The 19605-nt window shown below is 37.8% G+C and overlaps 1 protein-coding gene across 3 annotated transcripts; it reads left to right on the top strand.

Moving 5' to 3' along the window:
- Window positions 1-2295: 2295 nt before the first annotated feature.
- On the top strand, window positions 2296-19261 carry LOC103705247 (WD40 repeat-containing protein HOS15-like). 3 transcript variants are annotated; one of them, XM_039127504.1, is made up of 5 exons: window positions 2296-2408; window positions 6861-7183; window positions 7258-7299; window positions 18444-18491; window positions 19031-19261. In XM_039127504.1, the coding sequence occupies exons 1-5, from the start codon at window positions 2303-2305 to the stop codon at window positions 19061-19063; spliced, it is 552 nt and encodes a 183-aa protein (XP_038983432.1). In that variant the 5' UTR covers window positions 2296-2302; the 3' UTR covers window positions 19064-19261. The 3 variants fall into 3 exon arrangements, with proteins under 3 accessions (XP_038983432.1, XP_008787117.2, XP_038983431.1); XM_008788895.3 differs by having other exon boundaries at window positions 7258-7341; window positions 19031-19242; XM_039127503.1 differs by lacking the exons at window positions 18444-18491; window positions 19031-19261 and adding an exon at window positions 11192-12058 and having other exon boundaries at window positions 7258-7341.
- The last annotated feature ends 344 nt before the right edge of the window (window positions 19262-19605 follow it).

Genomic DNA, 19605 nt, shown 5'->3' on the forward strand with positions numbered 1-19605 from the left:
GAAACTCCTATAATTAATACTAGTCTTCATGTGATATAGAACTTTACATGAGAGTGTCTATGCAGAAACTCACGCCATTAATAGCACCAACCGTGCATGAAAATATATTTTTTTTCTTTTTAACTACTTAGATGAACCCCTTGAGTGAAACGAAAGCTAGAAAAGGAAAATATGATATAATAGCTTAACAAATTATAATACATAAAAGGATTCAATAACCAAATTTCTATTACACTTTAAGTAACGAGCTTTAAGGATGGCAACATATTAATACCATGTCATTAATATTTGTTACATATTAAGTAATAAATTTTAATGACGACCAAATATATTAATATTGACATCATTCATAATGGTGTCATATAACATCTGGAGAGCTCCACACAACGGAGCCTCCATTTTAAATATATATAATGTATTTGAGTATAGTATTTAACAAGGTAATGCTAGTTACTTATATATAATTTCAATGTTTGAGTTGTAACCACAAGGAAAATAAAAAAGAAAAAAAAAAGAACCACAATTGAGAGTTAATCCCACTTATCAATCAAGTTTTTCTACTAATATTACTGTTGATTTTTCAAGCAAGTTTTATCTAAATAACTTGCTCGTGCACAAGTTAGAAAAATATTCCCAAGAATACCTTTCACCTATTCAATTTTTCTACAAATTAGTTGCAACAATGGTGGGATAAGGGAGAAGCACATAATGGATCACTCTGTTTGTTACTCCAAGTGCTATTTGTTTGTAAAATAGCATTACCATATATATAACATTTGATAAGAAATATTCAAGTAGTGGACAAAACTAATGGCATGTTTGTAAAGCCAAGGTTTGACTCGTACAATTTTATTCTCGTTCTAGCCTTAGTTTTGTTGCTCTAGTTCAACCTCGTGCATGCAATGGAAACCTTTTCAAAAGAAAAGTTTTGTAAAATAATTGAACTTTAAAACATTATTTTATTAAATGAATAGCCAAGTGACAAATAATAGTTGTTATTGTATTAATGGACCATTATAACACTAATAATGGCAATTATCTTTTTTCCATCATGAAGTAATACAATGAAAGGGGGATTGGAATTGTTGTAATGGCTGCTGTGACCATGTAACCACAATAATAATTATTATTAGGAGAATTTTCTGGGATGCCTGTGGTGTGCACGGGAAAAGAGTTATAAGAGCCCACAATATTTATTAGTCATTAACTAAACTACAATTAAAACTTGATGAACTTTTTGGGTGCACCCAACTGGCTCCAATTGCTATTTTCAAGTCTGAGGACCGGACCAGTGTACAGTGAGATCCTATGTGCAGCTATGTCACTTTCTACATAATAGCTTCTACAAGCATATTTATAGAGCGGCTAATGGTCACAGTCCTAATATGTTTATAGAGAGGCTAATGGAGCCGTAAATTGGATGGCCTTATATATGGCCGATCACTTGATGGGCTCGAATTAAAAAGAAGAAGTTGCCTAGAGTATTTAGAGATATTATTTTTTGATTTTTTAAAATATATTTAGACTAAAAATGTCTGAGTCATCGGTCATAGTTAAAAAAAAAAATCACAGGGGCAATCTTGTGGGCCATGGCCATGGTCCCACGCACAGGTCTCGCTCACACTGTGCATGTGGGATGCAACTCAGATTGCTGGCCCCCACCGCGTGTCAGCGTAGTTCGTTGCCACGCGAGACTCGCTTTTAGGGAGGCGTTACAAGTTCTAACTCTCAACCTCACTTTCGCCCTGACATCCAGATGACGAGTGACGACTCTTCTCTGTCTCTTCCGTAGTCGTTCTTGTCCCAACCCGTCACCATTGATGAGCTCAACTTCCTCGTCTCCTACTGCCTCCAAGAGTCTTTCAAGTCTGGGGACCCAAACAGCGTGCAATATTGAGATCCTATGCACAGCCATGTCGCTTCCCAAGAGCTTCTGCGGGCATATTTATAGATAGATTAAAGGTCACAAACTGAACGAGAGGCTAATGGAGCTCTGAATTGGAACGCCAGGGGAGCCGAATTAAAAAAAAAAAAAAAATTGTTTAGAGCATTCAAGACTTGCTATTTTTTATTTTTTTTATTGTATTCGTATTAAAAAAATCAGCGTACTGGGGCTATCCTGTGGGCCGTGGCCATGGTCCCACCCACATGTCTCGCTCACGCCGTGCATGCGGGATGAGATTGCTGGCCCCCACCGCGTGTCAGCGCTGTCCGTTGCCACGCGAGACTCGCTTTCAGGGAGGCGTTACAAGTTCCAACCCTCAACCTCCCTCCGCTCGCTCTCTCTCTCCTTGGCCTCGGGATGGCGAGCGACGACTCTCCCCCGTCACCCCCGCTGTCGTTCCTGTCCCGACCCGTCACCACCGACGAGCTCAACTTCCTCGTCTCCCGCTACCTCCAAGAGTCTGGTCCGTCTTTCACCACTATTTCCCATCGAAAATTCTCTCTCTCTCCTTCTCTCTCCTTTTATCTTCATCATCTCGTATTCCTTTATGTTTTCCGTTCACTTTCTAATCTTTTTAGGGTTTATTGTCGCTAAAGAACCTTTTTGAGGTCTTTATACGCTTCTGTTTTTGTTTTTTGATGTACGAGAGTTTTTGTTTCAAGGGTTCTAGAATCCGATCTCTCGCTTTTTGCCGTTTTGCCGTTTTGCCAGTTTTAGTGGTGAATTTTAGATATGATAGTCGCAGGTTTTTGGTTTTCCGAACTCTGAACGAAGAACATATGGAAAAAGTAGTTTAAAGAACTTTCGTAGGGTCTTTGTACACTTCAGCTTTTGTTTCAAAGGTTTTGGAATCCGGTTTCTCCCGTTTTCTATCTTTTGAGGGGTGCATGTTAGATTGAGATAGGTAGTGTTGTATTTTGAAGAGAAAGAAATTAGATGGTACATTGGAAAAAAGAACGACTGGAAGAAGTAGATTAAATAAAATGGCTGAACACCTCGTAGAATCTGATTTGGCCACATTGACTAGATCTAGACCAGATGAGAATGTTCGCAGGAAAAATAGGAATGAAAAGCTTGGGGCCTGCTTGATATTGTTGCTGCTTTTGTACTTTTTGCTTCTTGAAAAATTAGTGAAATACCGCATGGAGATTGATGCTGAAGACAGTATTTTGCACAAATCTTTTGCTATTTCATGCTTTATTTTCAACTTTCTTTTGAAGCAATCAAAAAAAAAAAAAAATCATTGCTGCAAAAAGTCGGCGTTTGATTCAGCCATAAAGTCTTATGCCTGCCAAATAGCATTTGGAAGAAGGCATAACTGAGGAATAGTTTTGCCGATCAAACTTGCTTATGACAGTCATAACTATTCTAGGGAGAGCTGTCATAATTTATTCCTTGGCGTAAAGGAACCTTTTATGCCTTTTTTTTTACTATTTTATGGACAAAAAGGTCATCATCCAAAATTTCAATATTCAAAAAGGTGCCTTTTTCTATCGAAAGTGAAGCCAGATACAATTGGCATAGCTTATGACATAACTATTCCCATAGGCATACCTTTCACTATTCCCATTTTTCTTATTTCTAAACCAAATGCAGTTTTTGATTTTTCAAACGATTTCAGAAAAAATGGAAGGGTCTCATTATACGTGTTGTTCAGTCTAGTTTAGTTTTCTTCTTGGGGTTTTGAAACAAAAACAGAGAATAAAAGCAGTACCAAACAGGCAGCAAATCCTTTTATTGTCTTGCCCAACAGCTACTTGAAATTCACTTTCCCTTGAAGCCGAAAACTTGGGTTGAAGGGCTTGAAGGATTGGCTGTCAGAGGAATTTATCTTAAGCAGTACGCGGAGTATAATTGCAATTACATATTATTCCTTGCTCTGTAGGACTTTAGCATATGCTGCACTTTTAATGCTGGAAAGAAAATGTCATATGATGGCAATGAATTTTGCCAGAATCCTATGTGAAATTGCATGAAAGAAATGGAGGAAGGCAGGGGACTGGCTCTTTTAGTTTTGTTCTGTGTTTTTCTATTTTTGCAGGAAATGTAAGACTTCATGGAAGTATGGTTTGCGGTGCTGCAGTTCAATGAACTACAGCTCCAGAAAGCAGTGTCTTAGTTGTTGGAACTGAACCATCATTTGGATGTTTGTTTCATAGTAAGATAGACATGGAAGTCATGGTAGATTGGCTTAAGCCAGGTCTAACTGAACTAAGCTGGGTTAGCTTGATTCTGGTCAAAATTGATTTAGTTGGATCAGGTTAAAGGTGATTCAGTTGCGTTGGGCAGGAACAGGTCGTCTAGTTAAGTTTGATTGGCTCTGGTCTTAGTAAAACAGGTTCAAATACGTATGACATGCCTAATTTATGATTAATAGCTGACTTGCTTCCTCTGAATTTGACTTTGCCTTGGCTGAGGTCAGGTTTAGTATTTTGGGGCTGCCAAAAAACCACACTCTCCCAGTCCACGCTCACTTAACATAAACAAACACTTAAAACTGCACATATTTGGGTGATGTTTTTTCAAGGTCCTCACTTACCTGAAATACACTAAGTGGCCAGATTATTGTTCTATAAAGTAACGGCCGAATTCTAGTTCATAAAAGAAATTATTTAGTCTATCTAGTTAGAAGCATAGGAAAAGGATAGAACATATTGGAGAGGATTCATGGTGTGTTTTTTAGAACATCATGCAGAACTGGCTGAAGGGTTGAGACTTAGGTGCAGGCAGTTTTAATCTATTTTCTATAGTCTTATGTTTAGCAAGGGTTGCCAGTCAATTTTCTTTTCCTTTATTTTTTCCAACAAAGGGGTTTCTTTTAGTTGGAAGCTTGAGGCTTAAAATTTGTATTGATCTTAATTCTAGATTTTTTGTAACTCTTTTTTGGTTTGGAAGTCACTCGTTCGGAGAGGGGGCTTATAGTTTTGGCTGACGAGGGGGAGAGAGAACATTAGGGGGGGGGTTAAGAATGGAGGAACATTGAACATTAGGGGGTCTTGGCTAGGATTGCAAACAAACCGAGCAGTGGATAATTACTCATTTGAGCTCGGCTGGGATAAAAAATGTGCCAAGCTCAAACATCTTTTTAGAGACGAGCTAAGCAACAACCAATGGGAAAGCTCGGCTTAGCTCGACTAAATCTTGTCTCAAAGCTTAGTCAAGTCGAGCTTGAACACTCCATATAAAGCTTGGCTTGAGCTCAAGCCAAGCTTGAGAAGCTCCTTTGATGTACCAAGCTGAGCCGAGCAACCTGATACTCGGCTGGCATGGCTAATTTGCACCCCTAGACTCTCTTGGCCATATGGGGATGACAGCTTGTGGCAGAGCTCTATGTTAGATCTTTCCTCTCTGTTCTTTGTCCACCATGAGTTAAATATAATGCTTGTTTCCTTCTTGAGTGTGAATTTGGGGAAGTTTTCTAATTAAACATTATAGAACATGAGTCGAACATGTGACCAACTATCCAAGGTGCATGTTGGGTAGATTGGGCTAGGCTAGAGAGTCTTGAATTTAGGCCACATTATAAAGCTTTCTTCCAAGCTTTTGCTGCAATTAGCCTCAATATGTCTTAGCCCAAACCCACATCCCCATGCCATAAGCTGAATCTTTTTAAGCTATACTTCAGCTAGCATTCTGCCTTGCATGCTCCAGGTGCGATTCATTCCAAACTCTGTCCAAACTCAATTGTTATAGCATGGACAATTGAAGCTTGTCAATTTATTTTTTCCTTGTAATAGTAATTTAAAATTATGCTATTAGGAAATTGCCTGTGGTTTTCTTATGTCTGTGATCTAGAAGTCAATTATAGCTAACAGGTTATCTTTAGTTTTTGTCATGATGATGCCTAAGCAGGATGGAGAGCATACTTGGGCCCCCCTGATTGCATCAAAGTACAGTTGCATATGAGCTAGGTTGGGTTAGATCCAGATTGAGCTTAGACTTAACATGCTTTGGACCTTAGATTTAGATCTAGATTTGATCCATTCAGGTCAGGTTTGGCCGGTTCCCTTTTTCAGGTTGATCTTAGATTAGGTCTAACATCAAAAGCTTAGACCCAGACAGTTGATCTTATTTTTGTCATTTTGGTTAGATATAGTTTTGCAAGATTCATACTGACCCGGATATAAGTTAGTTCTCAGTTTGGGATTATACCAGAGCCATATGTTTGAACTTGAGGTGTGAGTTTGGTCCAAATTGGGCAAGTACTGGTTGGATCCAGATCTGCTTACACACCTGCACGACTATTGAAAAAAAGGGAGGTGTGGAAGGTTTCACATGTTTTCTCTTTCTAGAGTATCAGAGGCCTGGTGTCTCATATAGCTAACAACTTTATATATTTCTATTTTTATCATTATTTCTTTCTTCTGAGGTTGGTCTTCGAGACTTGTAAGAGATGCAAATAGGCTGGGCCAGGGTTGGGTATAGCTGATTATATAAATTTTTGATATGGTCAGCCAGAGGAGTTGGCTTGGAAGAATATAAATCAGGCCTGAATTGTTTTCTGTTTTGGTTGGTTTTGCAACCATACTCTTTAAACATTTTGCACTTATGTCTTGAACTTTGTGACCCTTTGGAATATTTGATTTCATGAGTTTCATCACAAATTAATTTGTCTGATAAGCATTTGCAATGCTTTAATTTATTTGTAAAAGGTGTTATTTGGTAACCTCAATGATGGTTCATTTCTTAAAGGCAGCTTATCATTCCTTTCAAATACTTGATTGTTATTTGTTCTATCGATCCAAAGTGCTTGTTTGCCTTGCCTCTCCATGTTCTTTATTCATGTCTTTCTTTAGTTCAGTCCTAAGCTTTTTTTCCAATGTATTTTTGAATGTTACATTACATCCATCTGACACTAGTTATATGTAGTGTGATATGGAATGCTAACATATATGATGTATCCTGTTTCTGTAAGGCTTCACAAATGCCGCATTTGCTTTCGAATATGAGTCTGGGATTAAGAAATTTAATTTTGAGGATAATTTGATTCCACCTGGTGCTCTTTTGACTGCTGTGCGAAATAGCATTCAAAGCATAGAGCCTATGATGGAAATCATAGAAGCTAGAAGGACCTGGGAAGAGCAGAAGAATATGTTCATGAACCGGTTAGAGTTCATCGAACAGAAATGCGAGTTACTTCAAGCTCAAGTTGCTGAGGTCTTGGCAAGGTGTGGTCCAACACAAAAGTCCCCCGAGGGACGCCCATCTGATGATGCAGAGACACAAGAAACCAGACAGGTAATTTCTGATTGGACTCAAACACAAAATTATGCATCTGAATGTAATACATATTTTCTATTGCTTAATGACAGTGTCCTGGGGCTCCTAATGATCCTGAAGTTTTACAACATCAGGTAGTACTGTCATCTTCTGGTCATGCCATTGCACCTGTGCAGGTGACTATTTTTCAGAAGAAACAATTATGTAGGTTTTGAAAAATATAACTTTTATTGCTATGGAATTTATTTTTCTTCTGTAACTTGAGTTTGATCACTTATTTTCACATTGGTTACTCTTTTTCTCCTTGATGTTGATCTCTTTAACTGCAATTAGAAGGTTTTTCTTTTAATCATGTCCCTTGCAAACTGGGGTTTTGTTTATGTTCAAATTTTCAAAAGACAGTTATGTTCACCTTAGTTCTAACATTAGTACTAGACCTTCAGTGAACTGGTTCCTTTTATATCAAGGTTTATGAAGGCTGATATGTCAGCCATCTCAGCAGGTGATTGATACCTAGGTTAACTAAGATACCAGTTTCTCTTGGCCAAGATGGAAGGTTGGAGAATTTCAGAAAGACCAATATATTCTGAGATCTCAGCTATTATTTAATGACCATGATATCAAATTATCAGTTAATAGTTAAGAAATATTAACCACAGTTTTGGGCCTGAACTTTCACATGTAGTAACTAAAAAACCCATTTAATATATATAAAGAAAAACTATAGAGTGATACCATAACAGCTGATATCTCAGGATATATCAGTTTGTGTTGTCCAATACAATAAGCTCCAATGCGAAAGCCTTTAGATCTTTGTTTCACCATGTCAAATTAATTTCTTTTCTATAGCAATAGTTGTAAAATTGAAGTACCATACTTGGCCTACGAGAGATACTTCTACTGAGACAAATTTCCTAACTTGGCTCTATTTTAAGTTTTGGTTAGCTTCCATTTCTATGCCAAGTGATGGTTGTTTCTTATGTCCATCAAGGTTGCTGTCTTGCAACTAATAAGATTTTTTTTAAGAATTCTCATAGAAATCTTATCAAATGTGAACAGTAAGATTTGCTGTACTAGTTGGTATCGGTGTGTACCGACCGTACTGTACCCGTATCAAACCGGTATGCAGTACAGGAGGCATGCTGAGTGTTGGTATGCCGAACCGATCTCTGTACCAGACGTACTAACACAATAATAGGATGGTGCCAATAGGGGGTTCGGTACCGAGATAGCGAACCTTAATGAACACTATGGTATTTATTGGGCATTCTCTTACCGATCCTTCTTATTTGTTGTTTTATTGATTTAGTTTTTTGGGTCCTTTCTTTTATCATATACTTAGCTTAAGGTACCTTTTTTAAGCTACCAAGATCCCCTTTTATTGGTTCAAGTTTCTGTAAAAGGGGATGCAGCAGTGATCAGCCTCTTTTTTTGGGGTAAAATGTAAGCCTCTCTATTTTGCAACTGATAAGATTTTTCTTAACAATTCTAATAGAAATTTCATCAAATATGAACACTATGGCATTTATTGGACATTCTCTTATTGAGCCTTCTTATTTGTTGTTTTATTGATGTAGTTCCTTGTGTCCTTTGTTTTATCAAATACTTTATTTAAGATACTTTTTTAAGCTGCCATGATCCCCTTTTATTGGTTCAAGTAAGGTATGCCGAACCGAACCGGTGCCGACAGACAATAGTACGGTACAGCATATGAAATCGGTTCCATACTTGTACCGGTGCAAACCGGGCCATCCCGAGCGAATTTTTCCCGCGGGCTTGTGCATGGGGAAGAGCGCCCACACGGGGTGCCCATTTAACGCATCCGCACACAGACGCGTAGTTGTTTGTTTTTTGGGAACTGCGCGCGAGCAGCGTACCCACAGGGGCTGCCAGCCCGCATGGGCCATTTAATGCCACAAAGTGGCACTGGCTTTTAACTCATCCGCGCGCGGACGCGTCTTTTTTTTTCTTTTCTTTTTTGTTGACGTCCGCGCGCGGTCGCATCTGCGCACGCCTCTCCGGTTCGAACCGAACCGGTACTGTACCAATACCGGTGCTCACCAGTACGCCGGTATGGTCGGTCCGACAAATCTTGGGTTCAAGTTTCTGTAAAAGGGGATGCTAAAGTGATCAGCCTCCTTTTTTGGGTTAAGCTTTAGGGCTCTTTCAAGAACCTAAATTGTGACTAAGTTTTACATCAAAAAAAAAAACAACTACTTTTAGGGAGAGAATGGAGGTTGGTTCTCATGCTTGGACCCTTTAATGGAATCTGTAAATTTTAACCTTGTGTATTCTGGGAAATCTAATCCCTTAGGCACAACCATCACTCTTAAATAGTCTTACATGATAAATATTTCATAGAAAGTATTGTTTTATGATCTGAATTCCATCATGTGCCTCTGAAAAAATCCTGCAATTGAGTTCATTAAAATAGATCAAGAGAGAGCATATGGAAGGTACGATGAGTCTTTCAAGACATGTCATGTGCCTTCTACATATCCGTTCTTTACTTGACAACACAAGGTCATATAAAGCAGAATTCAGTTTGATTCTTTCGAAGAAGAAATCTATCGGTGTCAAGAGCTCGGATATTAGGAAGATGATTCGAACATCTCCTTTCGCAAAATGCAAGTAAACAATGGGAATTTTTTTTATCTTTTCCATCATTTTGATGGCATTGAATATTCCTCGCAAGCGGACTTACCTTTTATGTTCACTTCTTTCTTTAAATCCATTTTTCTTGAACCTGAGTAGGCACCAACCTCTGTAGATTGGGAAAATTCTTTTCTTGTGCAGCATCTTGCACTAGATCATCTTGTAGACCCTTTCACTATGAAAGAAATTCAAAAGCCCATCTTATCTTTGGGAAGTGAAAACTTCCCTGGCCCTGACAACCTTCCCCTTCTCTTATTTCAAAGATATTGGAACCTCCTCAAATCTGATTCCTGACTATCTTTAATGGCTTCTAGTATGTTTCAATACTGATTATTGCCTTCAACTCTCCAGATCCCAAGACATATCAATTTGATTATCTACTCTCAAAGACTACAAATGTATCAATTTGATCCATGATGATGTTAAAATCATTTCCAATATCTTAGCTAATAGGTTGGCTTCTCTTCTATTTGATCTGGTTGATCCTGCAAAATTTGCTTTTATAAAGGGGGCTCGATTCTCCACAATTTTCTTGGTGCCCATGAATTATTATCTTATTGTTAAATTCACAAAATAGAGGGCATCCTAGCAAGTTAAATTGTGAAAGAGCCTTTGATTTTCTAAGCTTTGAGTTCCTTTTAACTTTTCTCTCTGTGTATACTTTATACTCTTTGGAGTTTGGATATCTTGTTTAAACTCTCACCTGCACTTGAAAGGTGGCAGTGCTTGTTAATGGAGAGGATGGTAATTGGATAAAATGTTGCTGAGGTTCTAGGCAAGGAGATCCACTTTCCTCCTTTCTCTTTACCTTAGCAGTGAATGTTCTTAGCTAGGTTGAACATGAAACTAGAGTTATATAGTGTCTTGGGCCACCTATATTTGAGCATGAAATTTGCAACCTACAATTTGTGAACAACACTCTCCTCTTCTATCAACATGAGGTTGAACAAGTTTGATCATTAAAAGCCAATCCTCTACTCTTTTGAGTTTCTTCCAAACTCCAAGTTTAATATTTCTGAAAGATTTTTTTTCTCTTGGCACTAATATATATAGGAGTTTCTTTTCCCTAAATGCTCAACTATAAACAGGGTCCCTTTCATTTTGTTATCTGGGACTTCTCCTTTTCAATTCAAGATTCTTTAAATTAGACTGGTTTTCTTGTTGAGAGATTTGATTAATGCTTGGCCAGTTGGAAAGGGACTTACCTTTCTTTTGGGGGTCAACTAACTTGAATAAACTCTGTTTTATCTATTCTTCACAGCTACTACTTATTAGTCTTCAAGTTCATTGTTTGGGTAGTAAAACATATTGATAGACTTCATGAAACTTTCTTTGGAAAGGATCACTAGTAGTTATATGCTTCTTTATTAGGGTAAAGTCTGTGAAGCCAAGGAGGACGGGGTTAGGAGTGAAAAACTTGACTAATACGAACAAAGCCATGCTTGCAAAATGGTGCTGGAGATTCACTCAAATGATAATTATATTGGGAAAACAATGGCTTGACTGAACTACTACAACTACTGCTGTTTTGGTCCAAGGACTAGAAGAACTCAAGCTGCTTCTCCTATATGGAAAGTCTTAGCTTAATCTTGGATGCCTTCTGGTGTGGTCTCCCTTTGTCTCTTGAAGGAGGGCTATCTATTAGATTTTGGAAAGATGATTGGCGGGGCCACCTTCACCTTGGATCCCTCTTCATGCTTCTTTATGCTACTTTTCTAAAGCAGAATGTTACAATGCTTTCTCAATGGAATGGGTGGCTCAGTTGCTGGTATGTGAAACTAAGAAGTGCCCTCATCTTCAGGGAAGACTTATAATTGGTTCACTTCCAAACTTTGTTGATGAGTTTCTTCTGTTTTCTACTATGTATATTCTTTCCATACCTTCCTTAGGAAGGGTGGAAATATTCATCTCGTCTTCACTGCACTTCGAAAAGCAATATTATGGAAAAGGTCCATATCTTCATGCGGGTGGCCCTCGACAACAGGCTTAACACTGGCATATGTTTGCAAGAAAAAATGGATTTACCTCTAGACAGTTTGGAGAAATCAAGAATTGAAAAATGGCAACTTAAGCATGCTTGGAACTAGTTGATTTTGGCTATTTGTTGGTGTATTTGGAAGGAATGTACTACATTCCTTTTCCTTAAGAAGGCAACTTCATAGGATGCCAATTTCGCCTCTGTATTAGTCCTCAAAGAGTGGCCTTCCATTGTTCTATAAAATATTGTCTTAGTTATTATGTTGTTTCTAACATCTTCTTTAACTCCTTTGCTTCTTAATACATGGCACCTCCCATTCTTGTACTACTCCTACCTTCTTCCTTCATTATTTTATATATTGTGTCTTTTTTATTTTTATTTAATAAATGGGTGGACCCCCTCCCTTTCCATCTAGAAAAAAAGAAAGAAAAGTAGGGATGTGATTAGGGAGCAAGATCTAAAAGTACTTAGGATGGTGTTTTAGTGGTTATATTTTTTGGAGTTGAGACTATTATGGTGTTTAAAGGGTTCAGTGTAATAGGATTTCATGAACCGATACTGAAGGGACAAAGTAGTATCGAGCAATGTGGACCAATATAGAATGACACTGGCAAATTTAGCAGGAATGTAGGAGATATTAATCTATACCATCGCGTTCACTGTTATAATTATGAAACTCCTTTGACTCGGCTATGAATCCTCAATGACCCTGATTGTAGGAAATTTCTGCAGCCATGCCTTTCAACTAATAATAGACTTGCACGTGGCACATATTACATGCAGTCCTAGTAAGAGTTTAGAAATGCCAAGAAGCCTATACAAACATGATAATTTAAAATTCGATGCTATTACACATCTCCATCCAGTTACCCCATCTCACTACCCTTTCTTATATTTTATTTTATCAATAAATAAATATAAATTCTCAAAAAATAAAGAATTTTTTTTTGGATTTTTTCTCTTCTCTCCATCTAGCTAGCACCGGTCTTTGTACCACACTCTTGTTGGAGTCCATCATGAAAACTCACTGTAACATGATCAATGCCTATGCCTTATGGTATCCCTGAAGTTCCATTCTATCCTACAGATCTTCACCTATTGCTCATGAGGAAAAGAATCAATTAAAATGGAGGTAAACTACTTCTAGTTTGTCTCTCTCATATGTTATTGAGGGGATCACGAGACTCGAACCTGGGATGTTGTAGAACTTCTTTCTCCTTATAATGTATTATGCTTCATGACCCTGCTTTTGAGAAAGTTGATTTTTATCTCAGTTCTTGCAACTCTTGGCTGTATGGTTTCATCGCTTTCCTTATTTTGAAACTTGATTTTGATTAGGTTGGAAATCCTACCCGAGGAGAATGACAAGATCTATTTGACTCAAATGTATTCACATGATGATTTTTCGGTCCATTAATTTGATTTTGAAACTTAGAGCAATTACCTAAGTTCATATGTTCATCTATTCATTGTTTTGAAAGAAAATTTAATTTTAAACCTCTATCAATATCATGAAGCAATAGAAGATTCTGAGAGATGCTTTCTTGATTGTTGATGGGTTTTGGAATTAGATTTTTTAGTGATGGTGTCCACACTAATCTAGCGAGTTTCAGTGATAGTCTCTCAAGGGATAACTAGAGCAAGATGGATGTCTGTCCCATCTTCCAAAACAAAATAGCATGAGGCATAGGGGAGATATGTTGTAGCATGGGCATTAAGATGTTAGTTTGTTTGGATCTATCCGCTCCAAGATAGTGGAAGAGAGATTGGTGTCGGCAAGATGGTGGAAGCGAATAGAGATAATTAGAACTTTATCCAAAAGAAATAAATATTGGAGATGATAATGGGATGTAGACACACGATGGCGTTAATGTTACCACATCCTTCTAAACTCCTATGTGAGTTGTGCATATATGTGCACGGGAGTCTATTATTGGTTGAAAGGCATAATCTGCTTGAATTTTTTGCAACCAAGTTTGTAGAGGATTTGCAGTACCCCCAACCTATCCAAGAAGAAAGAGAAGGTAAAATAAAGATGCTCTTTGCCACATTTGCCTAATTTAACACCCTTGTCTCTACTTTTGGTATAATAGATTATGGGAGTGGTCTTTCCTTTTGGTTCTGGGAGGGTTCGACGGGCAAAAGGAGGATTATTCAGAGCAGGCTCAATGGACAACGGGGTCAACTACACCAAAGTGGAAGGGCCACTATCTAAGCTATTAGTGAGCCCTCCTTGGGCAGATTGCTTTTCATAGCGTAGTTTCGTAGCTTTGCTCCGGGAAGGAGACTTGCCTTATCAGACCTCGTGTCATTTTTGAACACAGCGATCAGCAAGTAGCAAGCGGGGGAGAGTCAAGTAAAGTACAACACAGGACTTACGGGGTGGGGCGCGCCAAAGCAACCCGGGACCCCCGGAGGGGTCACTACTAAAATGCTGGCGCCTTCTTTTGAAGGTGAAAAACGGAGGGGCGCATCTTCAAAACTAACGCGCTACGAAAAAGAAAACGGCTGCGCTAACGCGCAACGGCGAAAGCCGTTGCTTGTTCTTTCGCGTCTTGTGCTTAATCCGTAGCTTGTTCGCCCTCGGGCGCGGTAGCGCACGGCGGCTTAGCTTTAGCTGCGGGTGCGTATGAAAAAAGTAGGGATGAAAGCCCATTTCCGTACCATTCATTCGTAGAAGGGGCGGCCACTTATAAGTTTCTTGCTAAAAGAATGATCATGTCAAAGGTGAATTGGTTGGTTGAAGGTGGGGTGGGGAGTGACGGTGAGTGGGACCGCAACTCTCCTAAAGTCCACGAACTTACTTTGTTTGGCAAGAGATGCCCTCCTAAAATAAGTGGACTGGCCTTATACACTAGGCATGGCACCTACTAAAAAAATTACTTAATGAATGAAATATTCTTTCCTAAAAATTAGGTGATTGATCTTATTTGGTCCAAATAAGGAAATGAGGTTTCACTTCTTCACTTCAATTTCATATCCATCTCCACTCTCTCCATTCAAATCATTTCTCTTAAGATTCATCGGAGCCTATGCAAAATGGATACAATAAAGCATTGATATGCCCATTAACAAATCTTGAAAGTAGGCTACAATGCAGCTAGAATACATCAATGGATAAACAATTTTTTTTACCGTATGTATAAATAAGCATGATAAAGCATAGTAGGTTATTGAAATAACATTATTCATGCTTTATATAATAATATTAACATCCACAAACTTCATTTAGTCATTATTCAAATCAATAGACCATAATCCATACTTTATAGTCCATACGCTGTACCGACCGTACCGACATACTGGTGGGCACCGGTACCGATACCATACCGAACCGAACCGGCACCGTACCGGTTCGGCTGGTTCAGGCCAAAAGCCAAAAAAAAATTGAGGTCGGTACAGGCCGGTCGGTACGGGCCAGTACCGGTTCGGTCGGGCCGATACTGACCAATACGGGTTGCGAATAGTCGGAACCAAAAAAAAATAGCTGTACCGTACCGGTTCCGTCCGGTACCGGCCCACCGGTACGGGCCGATACTGACCGATACGGGTTGCGAATAGTCGAAACCGAAAAAAATAGCTGTACCGTACCGGTTCCGTCCGGTACCAGCCCATACCGATCGGTACGGCAGACCATGGTCCATACAATAATATCATTGTCATAAATGCCAGGATTGACCATTTACCATAATAAGGTTAATGTTCATTAAAAAAGAAATAAAGCCTTGGCCCTCATCTCTAGTGATATAATGGAAGTATCCCAAGTGTCTAAGAAGTATTGGAAGTCCTATTTAACTTTTGAAATAGGATACTTGAAATAAATATTTGAAATATTTCTAGAAGTATCCAATAAGTATTGGTATTTCAATGCATATATGATATTGGCATGCATTTTGAAGTATTCGTGCTTTTTTGATTAGAGCTTTTACTCATCTCTCTCTCTCTCTCTCTTTCTTTTTAACCTTGAGCATTTTAGAACTGTACAAGGGAAAGGTGTTTTAACTTATTTTCTTGAATTACTCTTCTTTTCCTTAAATACATCCCTTCATATTTCCTATCAAAATTTTCCTATTTAAAAAAAATTCTCTTAGAAAGAGAGAGGAGAATGGTTCTTAGATGTAGGGGGGTAAATGAGTTGAACACGAGAGAGTGGGGCTCTATTTGAGCTCAGCTCGAAATTATGTAAGGTGGGCTTGAGCGGTGCTAGAGCCCATGACAATAGTGGGTGGTGCAACGGATGAGAAGGGAATGAGATTTAAGGCCTTTGCTTGCTAGTTGTCCTCCATGCCGACAACGAGGAGATGGTGGGGGAGAAGGGAAGGAAGGCTAACGATGATCTTCTTTGCGATGGCGAGGAGGCAGTGGTGGAGAAGTAGAGGAAAATTGGATAGAGTTCAAGGGGGAGAATAAGCGATAAACAAAGAGGAGGTGGAGGGGTGAGAGAGAATGGAAAGTAAGGTGGTGGGAGCTAAGAGGATGGGATTATGGGAGCCACTTAGTGTTCTCAATTTGGTTGTTTGATCCAAATCATATCGTTGAACTTTCAACCATTGGATTAAGATCTATAAGATCTAACAGCTAATTATAAAAACAATGATATATTAGTTATTTATAATATTATATATATTTAATTTGTATTATATATTAATAAAATAATCTTCAAGCTATTCGAGTTGAAATGGAGCAAGCTAAGCTCATATGAAGCTCGGCTCATTTAATAAATGAGATCAAATATCCAGCTTATGCTCGGTTTGTCCACTAAACAAGGAAACTGAGATCAAGCTGAAAATCAAGTTGGACATGAGCTGGCCTGCAAAGAACTCGTTCGTCTAACAACCTTAATCAGATGCACTCCAAAATGTTGGATCATTGCTAGCTATTGCACACTCGTTCCTCTTAAACTCTTAAATAAACCACATGCATCACATTTTCAACACTAACAAAGATGCTTTCTTGTTCTTCCAAATTCTTTTCCTACCATTGCAAGGACTCATAAATAACTCCTCTTATTATGTCAGCTAGACTTTTGCATCCAACTCTTGGTATCCTTGTCAACAGTGTATTCAAATTGGATAACACTAAATGCTTAGATACTTACCATATTCTTTTGTTTGTAGCTTTTAGAAATTGGTCTAGAGTTGCACTGGTACAGCATTAACTTCAGCCAGCTATACGAATGTTAAAAGTAACATTTAATTATTTCCCATAAGATTTGTCGTACTGTCTTGTACCATCTTATATCGACTATACCATATCGTAACTGGTAAGATATCGATACATTACTAAGATTTTGTTTGGTATATGAGACATACTAATGCAAACAAGCGGAATCACCCCGAACCATCTGGTTTCAAGCAGCATGATGGCTGAGAGAGAGAAAAAAATTTTAAGAGCCTATCTCGATATTGGGTGCATATCGTGTTATATTGACCTTACCCCACCGAATAGTAACATACCATACGATTCTCAGTGTCGGTTTTGCAGACCTTGGTTTCTTATATTGGCCATGTAGGTACTAAGATGGAGATGACTTTGCAAAATGTCACTTTCTGTAAAATCCTTGATCTAGCCAGTAAACAGATTAAAAAAATATATATGTAAGAGATCTGAAAATAATATCTTTCAATATTTGAGTTAAAATTATTTTTTTTTCATGTATTCTTGTATTTCATTTTTCCCCTCTTGCTAAGTCAAGCACTGGATGATATATTTGAATCCGATTCTTGTATTTGTCTATGCAACACTGCTTTATTAATCCCCATCCTGTTGTTAACATACTATGATGCATTATCTTAATTATCTTAATTTTATAATGTCAGAATTAGAAAGAAGTTTATTTTACTACGATAGTATGCCTTTGAATCAAGGATGAAAATTTGATGGTTTTAGGGAATCTTAATGTATTAAATCATGTTTAATTTGTTGAAACCTTTTAGGCATGCATGCTATGATATAGATAGTTAAAATGAGGAGGAGACATACATAATACTTCTCTTATGCTTGATCTGGAACATTTGTCTAGCTGATATTTTCTACTTTTAACCTGTATTAATTATCATTTATATGTTTGATCTTTGTTGCTTGTAAAGTAGGACATATTTTTTAGTTTAAAATCTTTTGTTGCTTATTGAAATATATCAAATGGCCTAAGAATTATTATTTTTGGATATGTATTATGACCACTGTGATTTTGTTATATAATTGAGATAGCTGCGACTAGGTAATAGTATGCACGATTTAAAATATGAAATACAGTATTCAAAAGTAAATTTCTTAGAATGCCATTATCAATTTATGTTAATGGTGTAAAAGCTATTAGTTTCTCCTGCAGGTAACAATAGTAACTACTATAATGCATCAACAATCAAATTTAAAAAAATATTTTATTTATTTCATCCTGTTAATTGTTGATATTAGATTTTGCAATTGCTTATATTGGTTTAATACACTATCGAGACATTGGTGTAACCATGTTGTCTCCTTTGTCCTTTTTCCCTTCTGTGCATTTGACCTCCTAGGCCCTATGTCTGCCCATGGATGATGATGTTGAATGATCTGTTGTCACACATTGTAATCTCATATAATATTGGTATATATGCTTCTATGAACAAAGCATAACTGGAAAATATATTAATCAAATTGCAGGGACGCAGAAAGAGGGGGAAGACGACCCACATTGGTCCTTCTGGCAATGTAAATCACATACATCTATGTTCTTATTTTGTGTTTCTATATCATTTAATGCTGTCAGATATGCAGTATGTTATAAACAAATGGACATTGCATGTCCAATTGTTCTTTTTTTTGTTGTTGTTTTTTGACAATAAGGGAGGATGGATGAACCACCCACTTTGTTCCATCTGTTCTTTTTTGAAAGCAAGACTTAGTTTTTTTTCAGTAAATGGAAAGGGAGCAGAGCCCCTCCCTGAATTTATGGAAAGGGAAGATTTAGTTTGTAGGTTGGAGACGGAGTTTCTTAGAATTCCAGAAATTTTGATGAAACTATTTTGGCATGAAGAAGTCTGTTAGGTGCCAATTCTTCCACATAGTGAGCAGGAAGTTAATAGGGCCTAATTCTAAGAGGTGCAAATTGATGTGGAAACTAAGAAAGTAGTGCCCTTGATTTCCCCCTCCTCTTATTGGCCTTTTATTTTTTACACTTATTAAAGCTTCTGTTTGATAATGCATGAAACTGATATCATGACTACTAATTCTCTGTCTATTCTTTGCAGGTCAGTTACAAAAGGAGATGTTTCTGTGAGTGATATTTAAGACTTGTCAGCATGTTTTCTTAGCTTTTAGTCTCTGTGGACTGAGACATTTGGAAAATGCATCTCTGGTACTTAATAAAATGTGCATCGCTTGTATGCGGACAAGTAATTTATATTTGATGTTTGAAACTTTGCTGCATGTTGTTTAATTCCAACCAAGTGCTATGTGATCATGTTAGGAAGTTCTTTATTTCTACTTATGGTCGATCTTAGATATCTATGACTGTTTTTTTTTTTTTTGGTATTTTCCTTAGAGGGTTTTTTTTTGGCTGTAACAACCACCACTGAAAAAAACATTGACAGTTAGAAGCAGTATGAACCACTTCCACTTAACTAGTTCTAGTGGAAAAGAGTAGCTGTCTTCTTATCTATGATGGATGTTAATTCACATATCTTGAATTGCACAGATTGCTGATTGGATCACTGGGAAGGGATCCAACAGCCAAGATGATGATCTAATCTAGACTAAAGTTTTTCTTCTGAGCGGTGACTTTTTGCCCAGGTCAGTGGCATCTCTGAAATGTGTCTTTCTTGAG

This window comes from Phoenix dactylifera, chromosome 6, assembly GCF_009389715.1.
Source record: "Phoenix dactylifera cultivar Barhee BC4 chromosome 6, palm_55x_up_171113_PBpolish2nd_filt_p, whole genome shotgun sequence".
In the NCBI taxonomy this organism is placed as follows: Eukaryota; Viridiplantae; Streptophyta; class Magnoliopsida; order Arecales; family Arecaceae; genus Phoenix; species Phoenix dactylifera.